Source organism: Xyrauchen texanus, chromosome 18 (assembly GCF_025860055.1).
Source record: "Xyrauchen texanus isolate HMW12.3.18 chromosome 18, RBS_HiC_50CHRs, whole genome shotgun sequence".
Lineage (NCBI taxonomy): Eukaryota > Metazoa > Chordata > Actinopteri > Cypriniformes > Catostomidae > Xyrauchen > Xyrauchen texanus.
The window spans coordinates 34,276,639-34,302,713 of NC_068293.1; the positions used below are offsets into that span (position 1 = coordinate 34,276,639).

At 34.6% G+C, this 26,075-nt stretch overlaps 2 protein-coding genes across 3 annotated transcripts in view; one reads left to right on the top strand and one right to left on the bottom strand.

Moving 5' to 3' along the window:
• On the bottom strand, nt 1-12,593 carry LOC127658550 (very-long-chain (3R)-3-hydroxyacyl-CoA dehydratase 2-like). Its single transcript, XM_052147899.1, has 7 exons — nt 12,367-12,593; nt 8,098-8,215; nt 5,813-5,831; nt 5,145-5,233; nt 4,302-4,423; nt 488-666; nt 1-292 (listed from the first exon to the last, which is right to left on the bottom strand). Exons 1-7 carry the CDS (start codon nt 12,489-12,491, stop codon nt 210-212), a joined length of 735 nt encoding a protein of 244 aa, XP_052003859.1. The 5' UTR covers nt 12,492-12,593; the 3' UTR covers nt 1-209.
• Nucleotides 10,550-26,075, top strand: part of LOC127658540 (signal transducing adapter molecule 2-like) — a 22,633-nt gene continuing 7,107 nt past the window's right edge. The window contains exons 1-7 of one of the 2 annotated variants that reach the window (XM_052147881.1): nt 10,550-10,885; nt 15,493-15,577; nt 15,885-15,960; nt 17,692-17,787; nt 17,877-18,023; nt 20,090-20,159; nt 22,109-22,301. In XM_052147881.1, coding sequence (XP_052003841.1) covers nt 10,795-10,885; nt 15,493-15,577; nt 15,885-15,960; nt 17,692-17,787; nt 17,877-18,023; nt 20,090-20,159; nt 22,109-22,301 — 758 coding nt within the window. In that variant the 5' untranslated portion in view covers nt 10,550-10,794. Of the gene's footprint in view, nt 10,886-14,702; nt 14,855-15,492; nt 15,578-15,884; nt 15,961-17,691; nt 17,788-17,876; nt 18,024-20,089; nt 20,160-22,108; nt 22,302-26,075 lie in introns of those variants that run through there. The other variant, XM_052147882.1, reaches the window with a different exon arrangement.

Below are 26,075 nucleotides of genomic sequence, written 5' to 3' on the forward strand. Positions count from 1 at the left end.
GTGGTTACAGGATCCCTAAAATTACCAACTGCATCAGTTCTTCAACAAAGTAGTATCATTAGCAATCATCTTCATGTCTGCCCTGTTAATCAACAAGAAAGCTTTTTCTTCCGTTTATAACATCTGTGAAGTGTGGCTTTTAAAGGTTATCCACGTTTTTCCCTTCCCCATGCGATCAGTCTGCTGTGTGTGGAGCTTTGCAGGGCGAGTTATTCCACTTTGCTGTACTCTTCCATGTGACCCAGAACTTTCTTCCTCTGGCGCATCATGTGGAAGTAAAGCTGAGGGAATACTGAGAAACATGGACAAAGACACTTATTTACAAGAACAGAGCTGCTCATTCATTGGACAAGAATGAGCTTCAAGAACTTTTGCAGCTATACAATTTCAACTGAGGAACCTGATTATTTACCAATGCAATATATTTAAAGCATTTTAAGAAAATGTGAAACTTTTGAAGGAAAGCTTTGATAGTTTAGGAACGTACAGGGGATGTAGGAGATCATGATGAGGATGAGGAAGCTGTAGTAGTCAAAGGAGAAGTTGTACTTGTTAGGCAAGGTGATGGAGTAGAGCCCTGTTTTCTGCACATATGGCAGTGCAGCATAGATCGTCAGAAGTTCCCCCGTCACGCCCATGGGGTACAGCACAATAAAAAATGTGTACCTGTGAAGGTTTGCAAGATTGTAAGTGCTTATTTCATCTTTACAATTAGGAGTGGGGTGCATGAGTGGAAATGTTCCATACAGGGTTCTAAACAGTGTTGTTATAGTTAACGAAAACTACAATAAAAACTAACTAAAGCCATTTTCGTTAACTAAAAAAAAAAAAAAACTGAAATTATAAAAAAATAAAAAATTAAATGACATTAAAATACTTTTTCTTAACTCCAAAAAGTAACTAAAATAAAAATGATCTCTGATTCATTTCAGTCTTGGGCAACGTAGGACACTTTTGGAAATTTTACATTTCTCTGCACTTTTAATTATGATCCAAACACACATAACCTGTCATTAGACCTTTGAAGAAAGCTTAGGATGTCTTCTACCTTTGTCAAATGCAAAAATGAAGAAATTCTTAATACTGAGAAGTAGAACCTTTGAAGACAATCTTTTGACCAAATCCCAGAGGAACAATTATTCTCTAGAAAATATCTACAAAGTATTTATAATTATGTTTTTATATTTTGTAACACTTTTACATCATAAATTATTATCTAACATTTACAAACATTACACCTCAAATTTCTGTTATTTTCTTTACCATTGCTTTTTCCCACCGGTGGTCATGAAATGAGCTCTGCCACACACAAAAAAAAAGGTTTGCTCAATTTTAATTCTCTTATTATTTACTCACCTTCATGCCATCCCAGATGTGTTTAACTTTCTTCTGCTAAACACAAGCAAAGATATTATAGAAATATCTCAGCTCTGTAGGTCCATACAACACAAGTCAAAAGCGCTAAAAAGCACATAAATGTAAAGTAATCCTTAAGTGGTTTAATTCATGTCTTATGAAGAAAACTAATTAGTTTTGGGTGAGAACAGACCAAAATGTAACTCCTTTTTCACTATAAATCCTGCAAATGCAGTCGACTGGAAAGATCGCCAATGAGACTGCTAATGTCAAGATTTACAGTAAAAAAGGATGCAACCTTTATATGCTTCTTGGAGCTTCAAAGTTTTGTACCGCGATGACTTTCATTGTATGGAACTACAGAGCTGAGGTATTCTTCAAAAAATCTTACTTTGTGTTCAGCAGAAGAAAGAAAGTAAGTCAAGCACATCTGGGATGGCATGTGGGTGAGTAAATTATAAGATAATTTTCATTTTTGGGTGAACTATCCATCTAATTGTTTACTTCCCAAAGATTAGTTAAGAAAGGATTTATAATCATCTAAGGAAATTCATATGGATACAATGGGGATCAAGTTTAAATGTCCTTTGTCACTTCACCCATATTCCCCCTATGCTATAAAAGTTGCAACATTTACAATCCAAATTAAACACGATAATACAAATAGATAGAGGTAACAAGACTGCCCTGAGAAATTTAATGTTAGACATTTTTAAATGAGTAAAGCAGTAAATCCTTCTGCTTTGGCAGCCATGAAAAATATTAAAACTAAAATTGAAACTGAGAAAACAAAAACTAAACCTAATTTAAATAGACTGGTATAGAATAGAAATAAAAACTAAATTAAAAATCCAAAACTACAATAACACTGCCTTGAACATGTGTAGGTCAAATTATAAATGGATAAATAAATATTTTTGCATGATGAAATTTATATTTTTTTGGACCTGTGTCAATTAACGGAGTTCTCTATATATACATATACACACGCACGCACTCACTCACAGGTGGCTAAAAGCTTGGAATAATGTACAGATTTTGCACTTATGGAAAGATATCGGTACTTTTATTCACCAAAGTGGCATTCAACTGATCACAATGTATAGTCAGGACATTAATAATGTGAAAAATTACAATTATAATTTGAAAAATGTTCAGAACTTCTTAAACTACTTCAAAGAGTTCTCATCAAAAAACATCCAGTGGTTAAAACCATATTTTCAGAAGTGATATGATAGGTGTGGGTGAGAAACAGATCAATATTTAAAGTATGTAAGATTCAGAAACCCTTGTTAATGACACCTGTGGCCATTAAGTGAACTGCAGCCAACTACCTGTTGCTCCAATGCTGGAACAGGGCTAAAACAAAGTGTGGATATCGGTCTGACTGTGTGAGACTGTAGTTTGATGTAATCACTTTTCTTTGCATGATACATTGACTGCATTTATACGATAGCTTATGCAGGCATTAGCTAGCTAGCCAGCTGTTAGCTAAATTTGGTTGATGACAGTATCCGTTTATAAAATAGACTGTACATTATAAATATGTTGACACAATTCAGTATTGAAGTGATTCCATCACAACTATCATTTTAATATATCGATGAGCTATTGTTTTATAATAATAGAATGTATATTTTTTTGTATTTCCAAGTTACATTACACTAATGAATGGAGCTTTTTGCATTATCTTGAACATTGTCTAGCATTAATTTAATGTGTTATTGTAGTTAACCTTGCTGAATAAATACAGATTAATATTGATATTAACCTGACTTTTAGTATAAAGAGAAGATCTTTGAAATTATTTGAAAGTTACAAAGCAAGGTAGCTTGCAATTTGGCATCGTTAGCAGACAAGATCAGGTTAGCTAAAATTACACAGATCAATCCTTATGGCACTATATTTCACATGCTTTGCAGTTATGAAAGCTTACCTGTCCAATAAGAAGAATGCCAATTCAGGGTCAGTTTTGATCCCCAAAACCAAACGAAGGACCCTCCAGGAATCAAATACCCTGCCGATGTTTACTCTAGTTTTCGCTCGACCACGATCATGTTGCCGCTGAGCCAGACGGAATTCAGTAGATAAATGTTTTTTTGGCTTACTCGGGAGTTTGTTGTGTAGGAGTCTGTGTTTTGCTGGATTCCATCTCTAAGATAACATTGAATAGCTGTTGAATAGCGGAAGCGAAGCTACTGTCTGAGTCAAGGCTCTCGGGAGCGCGCATAAACATCACATCCTTTGGATTTTCCTGGCAAAAGCGGCCCGCTACCGTCGCATGAAAATAAGTCTACAGGTTTTAATATGCAAACTAGAAAGTCCAGGAAGGGCTTATTTTTTAAGTTGTGTTACAAGCCGTTCACACATTGGCAAAAAAAATTGCAAATATTACATATTGCACCATTAAGTCCTTTTTCCCCACAAGAAATTCTTCTCCTTACCCAGTAGGGGGTGATATGTGAATCACCAAAATCACAAGATGAAAGTTAAAGTGGAGATTGACTGAGCACCTATCATTTCACTTCTGAAGATATTGATTTAACCACTAGAGTCTTATAGATTACTTGTATGCTCACTTATATGATTTTTGTTTGGCACCCATTCTCTTGCATTGTATGGACCAACAGAGTGGAGTAATTCTTCTAAAAATCTTAATTTGAGTTCAACAGATGAAAGAAAGTCACACACATCTGGGATGGCATGAGGGTGAGTAAATGATGTGAGAATTCTCATTTTTGGGTGAACAAAATCTTTAAGGACATTTTGGTTACTCATTTAAAATAAACAATCTTGGAACAATGTTGGGTCACCATTTGATGTCCAATAAAAAAATCTGGTTAAAATCCGGGTCTTCAAAACTAGTTGTGAACCACTGACCTAAATCATGTTCAGCACATTTTTATACCAAAACAAGACAGTGGACAGACAATGAGACACTTTACCTTGCCCATTTGATGAGGTAAGGCAGATGGTTGAGCAGGCTGAATGTGTAAAAAGAGTAACGGATGATCTCTGTGATAGTCCAGGCCACCACGAATAGCAGGACACTGTCTTCACTTTGGACCTAAGACAAGAGGAACAATAAGTAATTTGGAAAATGTAAATAGAACTCCACACCATGCCGGTTTTGTAGAGGAAAATTTAGTTGAGAACCATGCAGTTATTTCTGCAACTCTTCCATAGCAATTCACTTAAGAAACACATCACACAAAGCTGGATTTCTGAGAATATCAGAAAAATTTCAAACCACATTCAGATCTGTCAAAGACTTCAACAATGTCTCTACACACATACACAGGCTTGAGAGGTTATATTAGCCATAGAAACATTCATTCAGGCATAAATGGACATTATACATATTAGTATTACTGTCCAGTTTTATTTCAAGCAGGTTTCTCATAGGATTAACTTACAGACTGACACTTTCAGCACAGACGTCTTTCTCTGGGATAGACGATGAAAACCTGATTCTTAGTTTCAAAGAACAGGTGAATGAAATGCATAGCATTGTTTCCGTCACACTAAAATTGTAATAATGTATGGGTTTTGCTCTTGTTGAGCATTTAGATACAATATTCAAAGTTTTGAATTAGCCACTAGATGGCGGTAGTTTGTACAAAGAGGTTGCCTGGTTGACTTTGCCTTCTGAGCCAATAACACAAACATGGAAATACTGATCAATATGGGGACAGAACACATAAATGATGAAAAAAAAAAAATTCATTATACATTTTATATTATACTCTGTTGTATTTAACCTTTCAGAGGACACCGGAGCAACTTACTTCTCTAACGCTGTGTGTGATTGCCCAGGTAAGGAACACCCGTGACATCACTTGGAACCCAGTTAAGACCACCGAGGAGGGAACAATTCCTTCACAAAATACAGAAAATTTTTTGCAATGCGGTCTCCACAAAGTAATGAGCTATAATAAGATTTCAAGTTATATTTATCATAATTAAGCCTTGAAGTCTTTGCATATGTATTAATGGGGCACAACAGATTTTCAGAGCCACAGTGAGTGTTATTATACATCATATTATAAAATAGCACACAGAGACGTAAAAAGGCTAACAGAAATGTATCATAATAATAATGTAATTTATATTATTATAACAAATTTAGCATTTATTCATTATAATAATTTCATTAAAACTGCAAGTTTACAACAACAATTACTTTAAGGCCAGGTATGATAGAGAGACTACTGTAGGAGCATGGTTTGTTTGCTCTGGGAAAGGTCACATAAGCTTTAATTCCCAGATAATGAGAAGTGGACTGTGAACTTTATCACATTATCACTGTCAGACTGGATGAGAAAGCAGAACCCTCACTGGCAACTGCACTGATTAGATAAAAGCCTCACTTGTAGACAATCTGATCTATGTCTATACTATATATTTATTGTATAGCTTTATGTTAGAGACTGTATTAGCAGCAGGGTGTACTTACCCACAGCACAATGCAATATCTGTCAAGAGAGCAAAGAAAAAAAATGATGGAGTTCACTCAGCCTCAGGGAATAATGTTTTGTTAATATACAAGGATTACACACAAAAACTCTGTAGGGAAAGTGTATTGCACATTTCAAATGAGTAGGGATGGGACGATATGTGTATCTCATGATTCAGTTCGATATATGATATGGGGTTTACGATTCGATATCTCAATTCGATATGATAATACTTAAATGACAAAGTATGACAAAAATATACAAAGTTTATTTAAACTTTCTTTTTAATGAGTTTCTCATATACCTTTCACTATAAGAAAAGATCACAAAGAAATAATCTTTAAAAAATTATGGGCTACATTCACCCACATTCAGGTGGTAGAGCGGGTTGTCCACTAATCGCAGGGTTGGCGGTTTGATTCCCAGCCCATAAGACTTCACATGCCAAAGTGTCCTTGGGCAAGACACTGAACCCCAAGTTCCTCCCAATGGCAGGCTAGCATCTTGCATGGCAGCTCTGCCGGCATTGGTGTGTGAATGAGACGCTGTGTAAAGCACTTTGAATACCGCTAATGTTAAAAAGGCATTATGTAATTGCAGACCATTTATCATTTAACATTCAGGATGATCAGGTGCAGAACAAGCAATATAACTGAACCTGTCTGGAAAAAGTAGTGAATGATATATATATGTGTATATATATATATATATATATATTTCTATATAATTTGATAATTATAAATCACATTTTATCTTTTTAAAAAGATAAAAATTCTACTTTCTATTTATTCTACTTTCTATTAATTCATATTATTTCTTGAAATTATACACACTACTCGGTCAAAAGTTTTGAAACACTCGTTGATTGATTTTTTTTTTTATTCACATTTTAGATTAATAGTAAAGTCATCAAAACTATGGAATAACATAAATGGAACTATGGAAATTAAGTTGTGACTATAATTCCAAAATAAATCAAAACGGTGTAATATTTTAGCATCTTCAAAGTCACCCTTTGCCTAGAATTTGCAGACATACTCAACCAACTTCTTGAGGATACTTTTTAAACAGTATCTTCAATACTATTCCCATCTATGTTATTGGCTGCTTTTCTTTATTATATGGTCCAAATCATCAATTAAATTTTTTTTTATTACATTTAAGTTTTATAATGAAATAAATGTATATGGTGGCACAATTATATTTTTGTCTACAAAACTAATTTCAAACATCTAAGCATACACCTTCAGATCAAAAGATTTTTAAGATCATGAGAAACATTTCAGTCAAGTGCTTCAAAACTTTTGACTGGTAGTGTATACAAAACTGGTATGAGCGTTCAATGTTTGAAATAATGTGTACAATTTACAAGTAATAACATTAAGTTTACATTCATTTGTATAACAAGCGATATAACGATACTGACACTTTAAGAGTTTAACACGCATCTCACAGAACTCGCGCAGCTGTTGCTGTTCATTCATTCATTAACGAGAGAGAAGTCACTGTGTTTCCTCGCATCTATGCTACTTGTGATTAAAATATCAACTTTTTTATCTGACTGTAAAGAACAGAAAAGATATTAAAAGACAAATAATTCAATGAAAGTGGAGTGCGGGATCTCATCTTTGTTGGACACACATTACACGAAATTTTATTCTCAAGCACATTTCAACAAAACAAGGTGATTTTCCATGTATTCCAGTACTTCCATTACAAAAAGCTAAATTTAAGCACTTTAATGACCTTGTGTGAACTCTGTAAAGTGTAGAAAAAAGCGCAGTAGGGATAAATCAAGTGGTAGAGAGATTATTCAGTTTGACAGGTCATTTCATTTATGATCACATAGACAAGAAACAATGTTTCAAATTTCTAAATATCGAGTGTTTCCTCAATATTGTTAATAATTTTTTTATATATCAATATTCAATTTATCGTCCCATCCCTTCAAATGAGTATTTCAAATCTCATTCATATTCTATATAGGGAAATGTATTTTTAGCAATAACATAAACCTGCTAACACAGACCAACCGGAAACAATTTTATGATGCACATTGCCATCAACCAAAACTTTTTATAATGCCACTTCAGAACTGTTAGGAAGAGGTCAGTAGTGACTTCAAAATCACACAGGCTTGTGTCCATGCATTATGAGTCTAAATAGATGGTATGGTTGCAAACTTCAGAATGTAATTAATTGAACAGTCTTTTATACTTAAGCAAAATACATTTAAAAAAGCTAAATTATTAATTATCAATGCATTCAAATTAATATAGCTCACCTCCAGGAGTGCACCAGTTTGAAAGAACTTCAGGGGCTTCTCTATCGAGTAATAAAGACCATGGTAACTACCTCTGGCAAGGTATGCTCGAACGAGACCAACAGCAATGACCAGCCATCTAAGAAAAGGTTAGAGTTAACCTGTAGTGCCACATTCCCTTGCTTTGAAGGAGGAAGGCATTTCAGCATTGCACACAAATGTGGAACTGCATGCAAATGTTTTACTACACAGTGGTTAACGGGGAGGATTGGCATGTAACAGTCTCATTCAAATACGGCATCCAGCACATTTATTGGTATATCCGTAGACTCAAGATCAAAACAATTAGCATTTAGTTCAAATTTTCACTCTAAATATTTATGACACTTCTTTATGGATTACGTTTCCTTGCTTGTAGTATTCTCTTAAATTTGCTTTAATAAATGTGAATGATACAAAATAAAATGCAGGACTGGTTGACAATTGGTTTGCCATTTAAAGCAATAATGCATACAGAACATTTTATCAATTTTTTAATATTGATCACATATTTTAAAGGATAGTTGACAAATCTGTCATCATTTACTCACTCTCATGTTGTTCCAAACACATATGACATTATTTCTGAAATGGAACACAAAAGCAGATGCTAGACAGAATGTTAGGGACTGGCAGCCTCAGTCAACATTCACTTAAACTGTATGGAACAAGACGAAATTACAGTAAATGGTGACTGATGTTTATATTCAGCCTAATATCTCCTTTTGTTTTCCATCCAGCCCTAGATATTTGAGGAATGACATTGGACAATATCCATCACACATTAAGACATGGAGCTTTTGATCCCTACAGTAAAAGCAAGAAGGGGTTTAACAATGTGAATTTTAAATTATCGACCACATTCAGAGTGAATATTCACAAGCCACAGACCAGCACTGGCTTAGCAAGGTCTCTGTCCCTGTTACTGACTGTATTACACATGTAATTATTTTGATTCATTTTGCTAGATAAAGTATAGTCCTCTGTGATATTATACGTTAATATGACAATTGATGATTTTCCAGCTTCACAGCAAATGCTGGAGTGAACGATCATATATTTCTTAACAGTTTCTTTAACCATACAATTTGTCTAATTGAGGTCAATATTAATTTATTGTATTCTATTTAGGCAGTATAATATAATTTTCACTTTCAGTATAATTAACGTTAATACATAATTATAAAAAGTTCAGTTTCAGGGAGATTTGTCATGTGCAGAGGTCTGCCGAACTGAAGAGAGCCCCGATTATAGACGAATGCTTATGAGAAGTGAACATTTTATGCTCCTTTTTTCTTTTATTTGACAAAAAATTAAATAAAAAGACAGTTAACAATAACATAGTAATTTGACACAATAGCCTAAATATAGATTAAATTGTATGTTAACACTACAATAAGGTTCCATTTGTTAACATGCATTATGTATTTTTATATAAACAATTAACAATATATATTTTTTATAGTATTTATTTATCTTTGTCAATATTAGTTAATAAAAATTGAATTGTTCATTGTTAGTTCATAGTTAACATATACAACTTTAGATTTTTAAAATCTATTAGTATGCTGAAATTAACATTAATTTAGATTAATAAATGCTGTAAAAGGATTGTTCATTCATGTCAACTAATGTTGTTAACTAATTTTAAACAAATAACCTTATTATAAAGTGTTACCAATTGTGCTATTGTATCATTACTTTTATTTATGAATATTGTGGAGTATTGTATAACAGATTATGAAAAAAACGAATACTGTAAAGAACTGTCTCAGTAGTGCTTTACTCGTGTAATCCAACGTTATTATCATAAACTAAAATGTAAACAACAACTAAAATGTAAAAAAACAAAATTTTCATAAACTGAAATAAAAAAAATAAATAATAAAAAAATACACCTAATTAGAAAAACAGAAACTAAACAAAATTATTGTGGCTCTGAAAACACTAAAATAAAATTTATAGTTTTTGATGCGATAGTGGGGTTAAAGATTTAAAAACGTATAACGTTAACATGAAGATGCCACTAGGCGGCGATAGCACTGGCAGATGGTCTATTGCCCTCATAACATCAGCAAAGACAGAACGGGAGGGAATCACTACATCATGTGCTGCGTTCCACTTGACTTCCCTAACTTCCACTCGCTAACTTCCCTAAGCACTTCCCCTTGGGGGAATCCCCGCCGCCATTTTGGAAGTCCGTTCCACTTCATTAATTGAGCGAGAGAAGTTTGTTGACAGACCCTCAACCCCTCGATTTTGACCAAGGGAACAAGTCAACTCTGATGTATGCTTCAGGCAGCTACATATCCCACAGTGCAGCTCGACTGTGATGTGACAACAGATTGCACTTCATAAACCCTGATTGGATGCATTTACACTTTAGGAGCACATTTTTTTCACAATTCTGATGGTTGATGTGGACATTAACTGAAGCTCCTGACCCGTATCTGCATGATTTTATGCACTGCAGCCACGCAATTGGCTGATTTGATAATCGAATGTATGATTGTTGGTGCCAGATGGGCTGGTTTGAGTATTTCTGTAACTGCTGATCTCCTGGGATTTTCACACACAACAGTCTCTAGAATTTACTCATAATGGTGCCAAAAACAAAAAACGAGTGAGCAGCAGTTCTGTGGATGGAAAAGCCTTGTTGATGAGAGAGGTCAACAGAGAATGGCCAGACTGGTTCGAACTGACAAAGTATATGGTAACTCAGATAACCGCTCCGTACAACGGAGGACCTGTCCCACATCATCGACATCAGGTGATATTTTCTGCTCTTGAATCGCGAGTGTTTGCTGTATTTCTCACTTGTAAATCACTGTACAATCGCTGGATATAAATACTTTGCACACAGAGGAAGCCTTACACAGTGCTCGTCTATTCTGCAAGCTTCAAATTGTATGCATTTACACTTTAGGAGCTCATTACTGAGACAATTTTTATACTTTTACTAAATAAAATTAGGGTCATAATCACTGTAGGTCAAATGCTGTTTAGAAAACTAATGCAGTCTGAAAATGACTATAAAATAATGGCAAACAGGTTTGGAACAACACAAATGTGATTAAATGATAGCAGATTTATAAATTATGGGTGAACTTTGGGTGCTTCTTGTAAAATATCATACACTCACAATTATTTTAGCCAACTTTTAAGATATCAGCATTTCAATTTTGTAAAAAAATTCCATCAAATTGTGCAATTTTATACAAAATTTAATTAATAAAACTTTTTTTTTTTTTTTTTGGTTGCTTAGTAAACGTTTACACAATTACATTTTATGAGACTGAAATGCGTAAATCTTAAAAGTAGGCTAAATTGTTTTTATGTCTGGGCTGTTTTCTGACTGCCAGAATTGCGTCATCAGAATGTTCCTGACTTGTGGAAAAAAGTTCAAAGTACTCCAGTAGACAATGCAAACGTTGGTTGGGTTAATGTTTTATTTTATTTTTTTAAAAGGTTAATGCCGATTTATTTTAGTGAATACGTTTGTTCAGGGAACCGGTTACAAATCAGTTCACCGTTTCATTTGTGGTGTTCCTTTTTAACGTTGCAAATATTTGTAGTAAAATACATTTTAGTAAAATACTTCCGTTACAATGTTTTTAAAAGTTAGATAAAGATTGCATCAGAATTTGTGATGTTTATGATTCCAACATCTCGAGCGTTTTACTCCCAAAATACTAATTTACAGACAAGTGATTTACAACCTAACCGTTTCGACCGAATCACTCAAAAGAACCGGTACAGAAAAACGATTTGCTTACGAATCAGATCTCAATCGTGCAAGTTATGGAGGTTGTGATATGAATGAGCGAGCTAGGGGAACTTAAAATAATTTGACCCATATTAAAGGTCTAATTTTAACACTGCTGCTTCCATATATAGGCTACAATCCATCTACAACTAACCTCTTATTATATAGACTAGCTATAAAATAAGATTGATTTGCAATGTAAAACCAAGGTTCGCTGTCACCCACCGCCCTGTAGTCAATGGCGTGTTTCTCGCTGACAGATTAACAAGCAAAGGAGTTAATAGGCTTTTGTTGTATTGCATCGTTGTGTACAATAATTTCAAAATTCAACAAGCAGTGTTAAACCATGTCGCGAGAAACTTAAAAGAAATGTGACAAGGATTCTGTCAAGCACTATGAACATGCTGTCTGAAATGCAACCATTCATTCCTGCTGTCACACGATTTGAACAGAGAGCACGGAAGCACGTTTCATTTTCATCATACCCTGCTGTCATAACCACGTTGTAGATGACCATATATGCGGTGGCCAGCGTTCCGGGTCCCTTTTTCTTCTTGTTACTCGAATCACCGTGCGTTGTTTTGCTGGTCCCCATGGCAGGTGCCGACATGTCCCAGCTATCATTAGAAAGACGGGATCATCCAAATGGTTCCACCTAACTAAAGGCGTGTGGCCTTGCTGACATGTATACTGGGTGCTTGTGGTTTGGGCGCCCCCTGGCAATGAAAAGATTCTAATTTAACATTTGTTTATTTTACATGTACAGTTTAGTCTCGCCTCGTTCACTGTCTTTACAACATGGAAATACTGTCTAGTGTGTAGCTGCTGATATAAAACAACAGGCATATAAATAATAACACAATACCAAAAACTGAACTGAAAATATTTGCGAAAACATTTGGGTTAAGGTTCGACATATATCAGACACAGATCTCCCGTCCGCTAGAAGGCAGTGCAGGACTAGACACGCACTTGACTTTGAGAGGTCTCAACACACATGCCTGTCTGAAAAAAAGCTTCTTCTTTTTTTACAAGCTAAAACAATTTTTTGTTTGAATTGTATTTTTAGTTTATAATTCGTTTATATATATGTAATTGATTCCCCTGGCATTCCGCCTTTTTGTTTATATTGTTTTCGTTAAGAAACGTTTATAGCAGAGCCCCTCTAGCTATAGAGCTTGCAAGGGAAGCAACAAAATTCGTAACGCGGTAGTCCCGACGTGCCGTGTGCCACTGGAAAAGAGACAGAGGCTGTTTTTAAATGGATGTCTATGCTTGAGGGTATGCTTAAGTGTGCTGAATAAATATATTTTCTGAGAAAACAGATCATCACTAAATGAATTGACAGCCTGTCTGCTAATCTTCAACATGTTTTACACTAAACAATACTTTTGTTATGAACTATGTGTGGAGTTTACAACGATAAGTGTTTTAAAAGAAAAGACAAGGGTAATTTTCGACAGGCAGGTGTCAGTTTACGGCTCTCCACTTACTTTCGTAACACGCTAGTTGGCGGTCATGTCTAGAAATTATCCCTCTTTCGCACATGCGCAGTCTGTTATGTATAGTCTAATTATGTGTAACTGCGTTCATCAGTTAACTATGTTTATCAGAAGAATGACATATAAAGTTAAATGGCTAGCAAAATAACAACAGCATGCTGATAAGCAACATACGCATTAAGTATTAAGATAGCAACATATGTGCCGCAGTAGGGCATAGATTTATCTTGAACTTTGAAGGGGTTGCAACGTGAAGCATTTACATGTTTACATTGATCATGGTATAAATATTGCTTGTTTTGCTTATTGGGGGGTTACCTCCCCCCATCCCCCCTGGAATCTATGCCCTGCCTGAGGAATCGAGAATGCGCGGTGAGCGCTCCGCAGTTTGCGCTCTTTACCAGTTGAATCCCATAGAACAATTTAAACAAATGTGTCCCCACTCAAGATATACATCCACTGAGGTGCGGATGCATTCTTTGTTAATAAAAATATAAAATGACTTATGGGCGGATTAGAATTCTAAACACGGGGCAGATTAGTTACCACTAGACCACCCAGTCAGATGTACTTTTCCATGTACTTACAATTTCTCATGACAGACAGCACAAATAGAGCTGAAGTTATCAAATATATTATGTGAAATATTTATTTTAGTGCTTGAACTGATCATCAAGAATTACTATTTATCAAAACAGGCCATACAAAAATATATTTTACTAGCGCTCATTGTTGCTGTGCGACTTCAAACGCTGTGTATAATCTGTAGAATTGTACAATCTCGCGAGGGATCCCTTCTAGACACGACCCTATTTGACCGTTGCACTCTCTGCTGTGGTGGTAAAAACACGGAGGTTCTTATCGGTGTAGAAGGTCTCTGTTTATAGCAATACAAATTGTATAATATTGATTTTTATAAAAATAAAACAAATGTTTTATTTTAAAAAATAAAATAGATTTTATTCATTAAACGTCAATATTATACATGCAATCAAGATATGTTCGTGAACTATACTAAGAATTTATTGAAATTATTTATATGTGTATGTCGTTTCCTGGTAAATCACATGTTTATATTACATTATGACGTGTGTTGTTCGGTTATCCCCCTGGCGGTTTTCTCAAAATAATGTCCTTGTTCGTTGAACAAAAAACAATTTATTAAATTCCGCATTAATTCAACTATTTATTTATTTATGGTTTAAACATGTATATATTATATATTTATATTTCTATAAATAACAGTTTCGACCAAGGAGTTTCGTCATAGAAAAAATATGCGACTTCCAGCAGGCATCGCGTTGGCGTACTAAGTTTACGGAAGAGAGCAACTGGTGGAACTGGTGTACGCAGTTTCATGGATAAGAGTGGGATAATTTATCGATCTACGTAGATAACACGCTTGATTAATAGATAGGGAAAGGTCACAAAATGCCTTTATTTGGCCAAAACCCATTCGACCAGGATGTGGGTAAGTTTAACAGTGTTGTTTTGATCGAAGTGATGTGTTGTTGACGGGGCCGATCTAGCACACATATTCACATGATCTTTAGGCATATTTCCTTATTCTCTGACTGATACTTATCTTTTAGTAGTAGGAAGTCTCTTATAGCACAGGATATAAATACTAAAGGTATTGTCAGATACAGGATGCTAACACTGTTTTGTTTGATTTTGTGTCCAAAACTCTCTCTGGGAACCTTTCGGATGAACACTGAATAAACCAGTACATTTTCCATGCCATCAGTCAAGAAGCTTTGAGCTGTTTGGGGGATAAAGGGCAAAGTTTAGTTTAAGTCTCAAAAAGTACAATTGTATTTCATTAAATAAAGTTCCAAGTTAATGTTACATTTGTTCAAGAACTTCCCAAGATATCATATGGATCAGATAACGCAATACAATTTAAGAGTTAGTCAGTGAAATGTCTGCCCAGTTGATCCTGTTGTGTCTTTAAAGGAGGGGACAAAATAACCTGTTTTAATGTTTGTTGTGCCTGTTTATATTCTCAGCAGAGACTTTGACTCTTGTCTTCCAGTCTTGCCCTTTGAAATGACTCTTTAATGACACCTTGTTTAGGGGTCTCATTTGAATACTCATTTCCACTTTCAGAGAAAGCAACCAATGAAACCAACACGACAGAGGACTGGGGCCTTATTATGGAAATCTGTGACCGGATCGGGACAACCCCAAATGGGTGAGCTGGAATTCTACATATTTCTGTTATATTTGTTAGAGCGTTTCATTTACATTTGAGTAGTACATTATTTTTAACATGTTTTCAGTGTGTTTATTTTAGGAACATTCTGTAAATGGTGCTTGCATGCATTATATTGTTACATTTTGCCTTATACACTCAATCATTTTTGCCATAACTGTTTTTTTATTTTAATCTCAAATAATAATATCATGGTTTTTTTCAGTAGGTTCTTCATTGGAAATTGTGCTTGCCAATATAAGTATCATGATTTCCCTCATGTGTTTCTTTCATACTTTTCTAACAGGGCAAAGGATTGTCTCAGGTCAATCATGAAGCGAGTCAACCACAAAGTCCCTCATGTTGCTATGCAAGCGTTAACGGTGAGCTATTCGATGCCCTAGTTTAGTAAAAAATTAAGATGCATCGATAAGTCTATTGATTTCAGATTGCATTCTGAAAGATCTCAGCGATCTCATACAGGATTTTTTTCAGCAGTATTTGTGTATAGCTAAAGTTATAGTTGGATATTTCTCCAGCACCAGCACCATACATTCAAAATAATGATAGCTTCCAATTAAGTTTTCCAGAACCTTCCCCCATTTATTATTGGTTGGACAAACAGGCGACCACACCCTCAAACTCACTCTATTATTTGTTAAACCAATTGCTATTTCAGGCCACTTAAACAAACGTCAAGGATCTCATAACTTTACAATGTTTATACTCTTGTGTAAGTCAAAATACAAGTGGATTGGCATTGGCGAAAGTATTTTAAAGTCAATGTAATTATATATTTCACCTGTAAACACAACTAATATTATCTTTTCTGATGAAGGTTTAATTCTTTGATGCTGATAGTTCTGAACAGCACATCAGCACACAGTGATAATGGAGTAGGATGGTTAAGCTTGTGCCTTTTAGTTTTCTCAAGTTTTTGGATTTTCATACCAAAAAAATTTAAAAGTACGTCATTGAAATGTCCTAAAAAAAAAACGATTGCACAATCCCTGTTCCTAAAGAACAGGATTTCCACAGTCACAGAAACGTTTTTGTTTTCCAGGCCTAGAAAAGTCATAGCAATAGGGATACATTTCTATAGGGATTATACAGTACATGTTTTTAGTTATGCACTGCTCTAAAATATTTAATCTGCTAGATATTGGTATTTTGTTTAATAAAACCATATTGACCGAAGTTACAGTATATTATGTTGAATTTGTTAGTAGGGCTGACACGATTATGAAATTTGGCTGACGATTAATTTTCAAACAAATAATTGCGATTATGATGATAACATGTCTTCCAAAATGAATGGTCATATAAATTGTCCTATTTTTTAAGATTTGCTTTTTTCTGCATGTGATCTTCATATACCTTAAGAAGTCATTTTTATTTAACTTGGGGGTGGGGGTGGGGTGGGGGATTTTTTTTTAAATATATATATACACACACACATACATACATGCATACATTAATAAATTAGGGATATATGATTTCCTTTTAAGGCTTTAGAAACTTATGAATGACAAACATTTCTAAATACTTAAAATATGTGTCTTTTTGGTCAATTTTGCATGTTGTTTTTTGAACTTGTATAGCATTTTCTATTATAATTTATTTTAAATAAAATATAATTGAGATATATATATCTCAATTATATTATGCAATAGTATAACATTTCTGTGCTAATTTCAGAATTTGCACATATTATTTTAATGCTCTGATTAAAACCTTATTCATTTCATCACCCCACAGAAATAGAGTAAGCGTGCACCTTCTCTTGTGTCACTTAGTGTTATTAATGCTGCGTTTATGAACCAGAAAGTGCTTGGAAGTGAATCCGGAGAGCTTTGTATTCACTATCACAGTTCATGCAGTTCAAAAGAAGATAATTCTTTTGAATCAGTTCTTTTTAACAAACCATCAAGCAGGTTCACAAATCGAACTGAATAATTAATTAGCAAAATATCTGAATCATAAGTGAATCAAATAGATTTTTAAAAAAACCCTTATCCAGTTTACACAAATACATTGATCAAAAAGTGTTGCAGCCTTGATAGAAAAGATTTGCTTAATGACTGCTGAAATATTACTATAATGTTCCCATTTAGTTACTAGGTGCCTGCGTCTCAAACAGTGGAAAAATCTTTCATCTAGAAATCTGTTCGCGAGAGTTTGCCAGTGAAGTTCAGGGTGTGTTGAACAAGGTAAGAAACTTTAACCCTCAATATGTATTGAGTCAAATCCTTTTTCCAGAATGCAAAGAACAAGCTTGTCTGTTGCCCTTTTTCCTCAGGCTCACCCAAAGGTTAGTGAGAAACTGAAGGCATTGATGGTGGATTGGGGCGAACACTTCCAGAAAGACCCACAACTTAGCCTTATCAGTGCCACCATCAAATCCTTCAAAGATGATGGAATGACCTTTCCTGCTCCAAACACCCAGGTATTGTAATAACATACTGTATAATGTTTGGAATTCACTGCAGGAGAATGTGCTGTTCTGTTGCTGTCCTAAAACACTGATGCAGATGAACAAATAGCAGACTGTGGTTTTTGGCCTAGATAAATGACCCTGTCACTTGGTTGAATTTTTGTATAATTCATCAGTTATTCAGCTCATATTTTCTGTGATGGAATGTCACAAATATGATGACAGATGTGTTGGTGCCTGTTTGTTGCATGTAGGTCATTGCAATCCAGGGCTGTTTATAATATAATACCATAATATACGACCTTAAGTACAGGTATATAATCATGTACATATTGCATGTTTTTACATATATATTGCCTAGTATACACCATCATTAATAATATATTTTGTATTGCATATTGCATCTGATGAGATCTGACCACATTTATAGTTTATCACTGTTGTTTACAGTTGGCCACTGTTTATCACATGAAATCTACTTATTTAGGTTAGAGGCCTATAAAGCAGTCAAGTGTGTCTGGAAGGCTGAAGCATGTGGTCAAACTTGAGAGCCTAGAAAGGAATGTCCTGTCACATATTTGCTGTATCACCCTCTTGGCCCCATAAGAAATCGATTCTTCTTTGGCTGGGTATTGATACAGATTTCACGATTGAATTCAATTCCGATTCACAAGCTCTAGGATCCTATTTTGATTAGATTCAATATCGATTCATATGGGTATATTTCAGTTATATGTCCCTTTTGCTTTCATATAAAATAAATGATCTCCCAGCTAATGTTGCTAATTATAAAGAGGACCTTTTAATTTGCTACATTAGGTTAATATTAATTTTAATATAAAAAATAAAGTATATTTTATTGCTTTTTCATAATTTTGGTCACATTTTGGCTTTTTAAAAAATTTACAAATACATTTATAATTTTTGTTACATATTTATTGTTAAATTGGGAATTGATACAGGTTTCCTGATTCAATTCGATTCCGAGCTCTCAATTAGATTTATTTGGGTTTATTTCAGTTATAAGTCACTTTTGCTTACATATAAAATCTAATGTTGTTAATTATACAGGGGACCTTTTAACTAGGTACATTAGGAAAATATACATTTTACTAATTATATTTTATTTATTTTTCATCATTTTGATCACATTTTGGCTTTTTTTTAATGAAAAATAAATGTATTCAAATAATAAATAAGATATTATATTTCATATATTATTTTTGTTACATATTTATTGTTAAATTGCATAATTTGTACTATTTGCAAGTATTTACATTGATTTGTTGAACACGTGCTAAAACCAGTACTGTCTCTTTAACAAAAAAAAACAGCATTTCTGTAAACGGCTCCTTTAAACGAGTGTATGTGAACTAAAGAGGAGTCGAATGGTCTTGGACACACATTATATGGAACAACTTTTTCTCTTAACTCGCTGTGAAACGATCTCTCTGTTTAACACTTCACGACTAAACTACACAATACTGGTGGGTGAAATGTAAACATTTACCAGCCAGTTGCCAAATTTATTCACTTTAGGCACATAGCGCAAAATGTGGTTGCAAATGCGAGTGATTTCCTCTCATTATAGTAGAGGGTTGCGCATTAAGGGAAAGATTGTCCTTAGGATTTAAGAATCGATATCGTTCAAATGAAGATCATGATTAATCAGAAAATATGTACCGTTTGACTACATGACAAGTGAATTTTAACTTGTAGCTGTAAACGAGTCCTACCTTAAACCAACTGTGTAAATTAGGTCAGAAAACATTGCTCCGTAACTCTAAGGTTGTCATAAATGGACTGTCATGTCTAAAACTCACTTATGTAAATGGTTCACCGAAAGTGAGTCAGTGGTTCACCTTATCTAATCTTGTGAATGTTTTTACTGCTGTTTCTCCTTTGACATTGCCATTCACACTGGTACAGAAGGCATTTTAGTCCTGTAGTTACATAGCTTTTGCTGTGCAATAAAAAGAAAAACATGTTTTTTTTTTAAGGTGGCAATTAATAAATTGCATTGAAGATATCGAGCCTAGGGCTGATCTTGTGTTCCCATTGATCTGTTTTGCTTTCAGAGCTCCACCACAAAGCCCAACGGCACTCCTGCCACTAGCAGACCAGCTGATGATGATGATCTGGCCAAAGGTAAGGAAGGATATTCACATTAAAATGCTTTTATAGTTTTGAATTCCATATGTTTTGGCTTCCGCACTACCTCTCCCATACAGCAATTCATCACTCTCTGCAGACTTAGGGATGCACCGATACCAATTTTTCTGAACCAATCCGATTCCAATACCTGATCTCTCGATACAGGATATCAGTCCACTTTTCAATCACACAGTACATTTTTGGAACCTAACTAATGTAAATATTATTGTAAATGATGATAATTATTATTATTTCAATTAATTATTAAATAATCAATTCAAATAAGTAAATAATAATTATTGTTTATTAAACAATAATAATACATTTCAGTTGTGATTTCTGAACTTTAAAACCCTTGGGCTTTTATTTTGACAGAGCACTACAGAAAGACTTTTAAGTGTTTGATTATAGGCTAGTTCACAGTGGTTTAATTCTCTGCTCTTTAAACATCTGGTGACACGCTCAGCTGGTACCATTATCAATGCATGTTATAAGCCACGGGTGTAAAGTAATTGAGTAAAATTCTTAAGTATTATTTTTGGGATTTGTACTTTACTCGAGTGCAGTTTCAACAGAAAACTTGTACTTTTACTTAATTTCATTTCCAACGAATTTCTTTTACTTTTTACTCGAAACTTGAAAAGTACTCATTTTTGCTAAACATTTTTGCTAAACATTTTCTTTCATCATACTGAACTGAAGCCACCTTTTCACTGCAACCGAAAAATGACAGATGATAGACTAGAGGTCAGTCAATACAAATTAAAAAATTATCATTCTTGTTGCAAATATATATATAAAAACAAAAGGCTTTTGTTATTAAATGTGTACATGTCATTTATTTCTCCCCATGCCTTCATATTTAAGTCATATCTGAATTTATACTCCCTATTTGCTGAATTATTATTGTTGCTTTGTTGCTAGGCAACTATATATTATAACAATAACTATAAAACCAGCAATGACAATGATGATAATAATAATAATAATTTTACTGAATTCATCCATCTGCTCAACAGAAAGGTTTAGTAGCAAACTTCCAAAAACAATTCACAAAATCAACAACATTAGACTAACAACTTTCTTCAAAGCTTATTTAGATTTATTATTATAATTTTTTTAATCTTTCTCTATGTCTTAAGGGGCTGGGGGTTCATGAGTTCCTTCTCCCATGCAATGAATATTGATAGACTGTGGCAATATTTTTGCAAAATAAAATGACGTGATTCATTACACATCTCAGGGCTGTTCCGAAAACAAATGAGGTTTTTAAGGTTAATGATATATCGAGATTTAAATGAACAAAACCTACCTCCCTACCCTTAACTTTAAACCTATGCCTAATCGATAGTGTCTTAAAAAGCAAATCTGAGATGAAAAACAATTTCTGAAGCAACCATGTTGCAACCATTTTGTGGTGCTTCTATGACACTTTTGGCAACTCACATGCTCTTCAGGATTCGTACCCTGGTCCTTTACATCACAACTGCAATGCTCTATCAGTTGAGCTACTGCACAATTTAAAATCTTAACAAGCTTTTAAATGTAGTTGGTTATTTAATGCAAATGTTAAAATGAGTCATGTCCTATAGTAAAATTGTTTATATGTCAAAAGATTGCATTGTGTGAAGAACAGAGCGAAAAGTAAGTGTTTATGATCTGACCAGTTTTACTTGTGATTTGAGTGAAAGGGGATAAATGTCATTGTTGTTTTAATTGCTGGTAAAATGACTCATGTCATGCACAAAGTAGATGTCCTAAACAACTTGCCTAAACTATATTTTGCTAATATGAAAGCTGTGGAGTGATTTAATGACTTAAACCTGTTTATGTAAACTTTTGACAAAAAAAAAACCATTTGCACAAGTAGTACACGTCCAAATACATATGGACTCACGGTAAGTGAATAAGACCCAGTGATATTTCTGTCTTGCTCTGTGCAGCCATTCAGCTGTCCTTACAGGAGCAGAAGCAACAGGTGGAGACACAACCCCTCACAATGATCGCTGATCCACCCTACAACACCAATGAAGTGAAAGAGTCCCGCAAGGTACGCGCCCTCTACGATTTTGAGGCGGCTGAAGATAATGAGCTCACCTTTAAGGCTGGAGAGCTTGTGCTGGTCCTGGATGACAGGTAAACTCCCCATTTAATATTATTATATTATAATTAGATTGTTTGGGGAAATGAATGTCAATTAATGAAATGTTTATTTTCAAAGGCAAAATTAGTTGTTAAACAAAATGGGTTTTTCTTTGGCCAAAGCAATACCTAGAGAGTAGGTATGTGCATGAATAGTCGGCATCGACATTCAGCTAACCGCTCAACACACCGCAATTTGAATACCAATATCCCTGTTCAGTTATCCTACACATGCAATAGAGGTCTTCAACCCCACCCGAACTTGATGAATTCTGACAAACTGTCTGGTTTGGGCCAGTTTTTCAAGTGTAGGGTGACTTAGGGGCTGTTCAAACATGCTTTTGTGCCTCTGCGCTGTTTTCTCTTTCAGCATCTCTCACAGGATCGCCACATTTTTAGACACCAATTAAAGTTAAAAAGAACTTTATTTTTTATAAATGTATCATGAAACACCTGTGTTGTTTCATTTGTTGTGCTGTGTTGTTTTCTGAAAAAGTAAGTGTTGCAAAGAGGACTTTATGTGACTGTTAAACATGATTCCATGTTGTTCTTTATCAAGGAAAGTTTCAGCATTTTGTAAACTGTAAGACAAGTGTTTTTCCTTTTGCTCTAATGTGCATATTTATGTACAATAAATAGATAAGTTCAATGCCATTGATTTTAAACCATTTATAAAATCAAAGCACCCCAAAGAGGCTATTTAACCACAGCAGTGGGACCCCACGCACATGACAATACTTGCGTTCACTGCCTCACGGAAATGTCAGCCCACCCAGGCAGGGCACATATACTACATGCAGTGACAATTTGATTATTATTAGTTTAATGTGAGATTTAATGTTGGGTTAACCTCCTCGTGGTTGCTGTAATGTGGTTCTCGCACTTGGTGAGGCACGTGGTGAGTTGTGAGTGGATGCCGTGGAGAATAGCATGAGTCTCCACACGCACTAGGTCTCCACGGTAATGCGCTCAACAAGCCACTTGATAAGATTCACCAATTTTCATCAATACTGCACGTATTGACTGTCTCAGATGTGGAGGCAACTGAGATCTGCCCTCCACCTTGATCGAGGCGAGTCACTCCGCCACCACGAGAGCTTAGAGCGCATTAGGAAATGGGCATGCCAAATTGGGGAGAAAAAAACAGTAATCGTGCACAAAACAAATAACAATATCTAGAATGCAGGGTGGCGATGTAAAAAAAGAAAACGCATATACATAAAATGTTTAGTCTAAATATTTGAAAATCTAAAAATGTCTGATGCAGAAAATCTGTCCATTGTTGTCATAGATTTAAAGGAATGTTTCAATGTCAATCGACAGCATTCGTAGCATAATGTTGATTACCACAAAAAATTATTTTATTATTTTTAATAATTATTGTGAGGCTCTTACAATGGAAGTGAATGGGGCCAGTTTTTGTCAGGTTTAAAGGCAGAAATATTAAGTTTATAATTTTATAAATTTGTTAAAACTTTTTTAGAATCTATAGCGTTTGGCTACGACTTTTTAAAATTGGATAAAACTTTACACAGAAAAGGTTTTTAAGCAATTTTATTACACTAAATCATGTTGACACATTGTTTAAGGTTATACGTTTGAAACTGTGAGTATTTTAAAATATACGGATTGGCCCCATTCACTTCCATTGGAAATGCCTCTCTGTAACTCAGATATTTGCTTTTTTTTTTTTATTATTATTTTTTTGTAATTATTATTAAAGGAGAGACAAGTCTAAATATTTTATTTTTTTGTAATCAACATTATGCTACAAATGCTGTCGACTGAGCTTCATTTGTATTAAACGTGGAATATTCCTTTAAGAAATTGCACTAGGTGAAATGACCACTTCTTTTAATTGGTCAGTTGAGTACATCGGGTGATGCTGATAATGTCAAATTATTTAACTGTTGTCTGATTAATCAGCTTGGCCAATGTACCAGGTCTGTTACTAATATATACACAAAAAATATTTGAAACTGATCATTTGCATATCTCATTGACAAATCTGGAATTTTGGAACTGACAAAAGTGTAAACCAACTCTTACATTTAATCGAACAACCGGTCAATGTTACCATATCAGCTGGTTGGTTGGACTGGCCATTATATTTATGTGTCACTGCTATATATAGTAGGCGATGTGTGAGACTAGTCTACTAAACAGTATCAGTTTTACAAAAGATGCACTTAATTTGCTATGTTTTGTTAATGTTATATTTTAATATAATTTATATTAAAAAAGAGGATATCTGGAGTAGATGAATACAAAGTTTAATTTCACCTCAGTCTGCCCATGCTTCCCTCTCTCATTTGCAGTGCATGCAGGAAAATGTCCTCTTTTTTTTTTAAATCTGTGCATGCTTGCAAGTTATTTTCCTTTTTTTAAGTGCAGGATAGTCGCCTCCACCTCCGAAAGTCCGTCTTTCACCGTACCATGTTGACGTTAATTTTGCTCATCAAAAATGTACTGTATGCTCCAAGTATCCAAAAAAATTTAGGCTAGGTATGCCAATTATTATTTATTTATTTTTTACCCTGCTGATCAAGATGGCTATTTTCAACGATGTTCCGACTGCTTAACTGGTTAAAATGTCTTTTATTCTGTGTGCATGTCACATTAAGAAATTACATTCGTTTTATTGTACATTTCTCACAGGCCTATTTTTTCTGTCCTAGCTTTTATGTTTTTACATCGTAAAAGTGGTGGTGGCGTAGTGGGCTAAAGCACATAACTGTTAATCAGAAGGTCACTGGTTCGATCCCCACAGCCAACACCATTGTGTCCTTGAGCAAGGCACTTAAATCCAGGTTGCTGTCTGGTTTGGGCCAGTTTTTCAAGTGTACTTAAGTGTACTTATACAGTGCACTTATTACAGGATTGTCCCTGTAATAAGTGCACTGTAAGTCGCTTTGGATAAAAGCGTCTGCCAAATTCAGGGTTTCTGCGGGTCTTAAAAATCTTAATTTGCACTTTTGCAAAATAAGGCCTTAAAAAGGTCTTAAATCAGAGCAACAAGTCTTTAATTCATAAGGTAATGGCATTAAATGTTGTATGAGAGAAGTCCTGTTTTGAAGAGGTGTGTCCCAGTGTCCCGACAATTCTCTAAACATTGTAATTATGTCCTGGTTTTAGCTGGTAGGCTCACTGAATTCTTTTCTGCTTTTGATGTACTCATTTTACTTTTCGCGATTGTCTTTGGTATCGTTTTTGAAGAGAAGAGAAGCTATTTCAAAGCGTTGCACGTTTATTTGATGCAAATTCTGCAAATCTGCTGAAATTTATCTGGATAGCATGGCAATGACGTCATACGCTTGGTGCACACTCTTTGCCATCCTGTCAGTCAGCACAAGTAGAAATACACCAATTTAAAAAAAAATTGTTTTCAACAACGAGCTGAAAGTAGCCGATCTATTTCTTCGTGCAGCACGTGAATATGTATTGCACTTATTACATAGTACAAGCACTTATATGTTCAGGAGGTTGTATTTTGAAATTTTGGTTACAGTGTAGTGAATTTTGTGTTAACTTGTCATGTCAGGTACACATTTTATTTCATAATTACACTTGAAATATGACATCATATGGATAGGATTGGCTAGTGGGATTTGTACTTTTTGTTTTTATAAGTTTCCACACCCCTTTCAGAATGTATACAAATAGTCTATAAGAGAATATTATTTTTATGTTGTACTGCCCTTCAAAAGCTACAATAACACAAAATGTACTCTTATTTACACAAATCATCCTGCTCAGAAGTTTGCACCC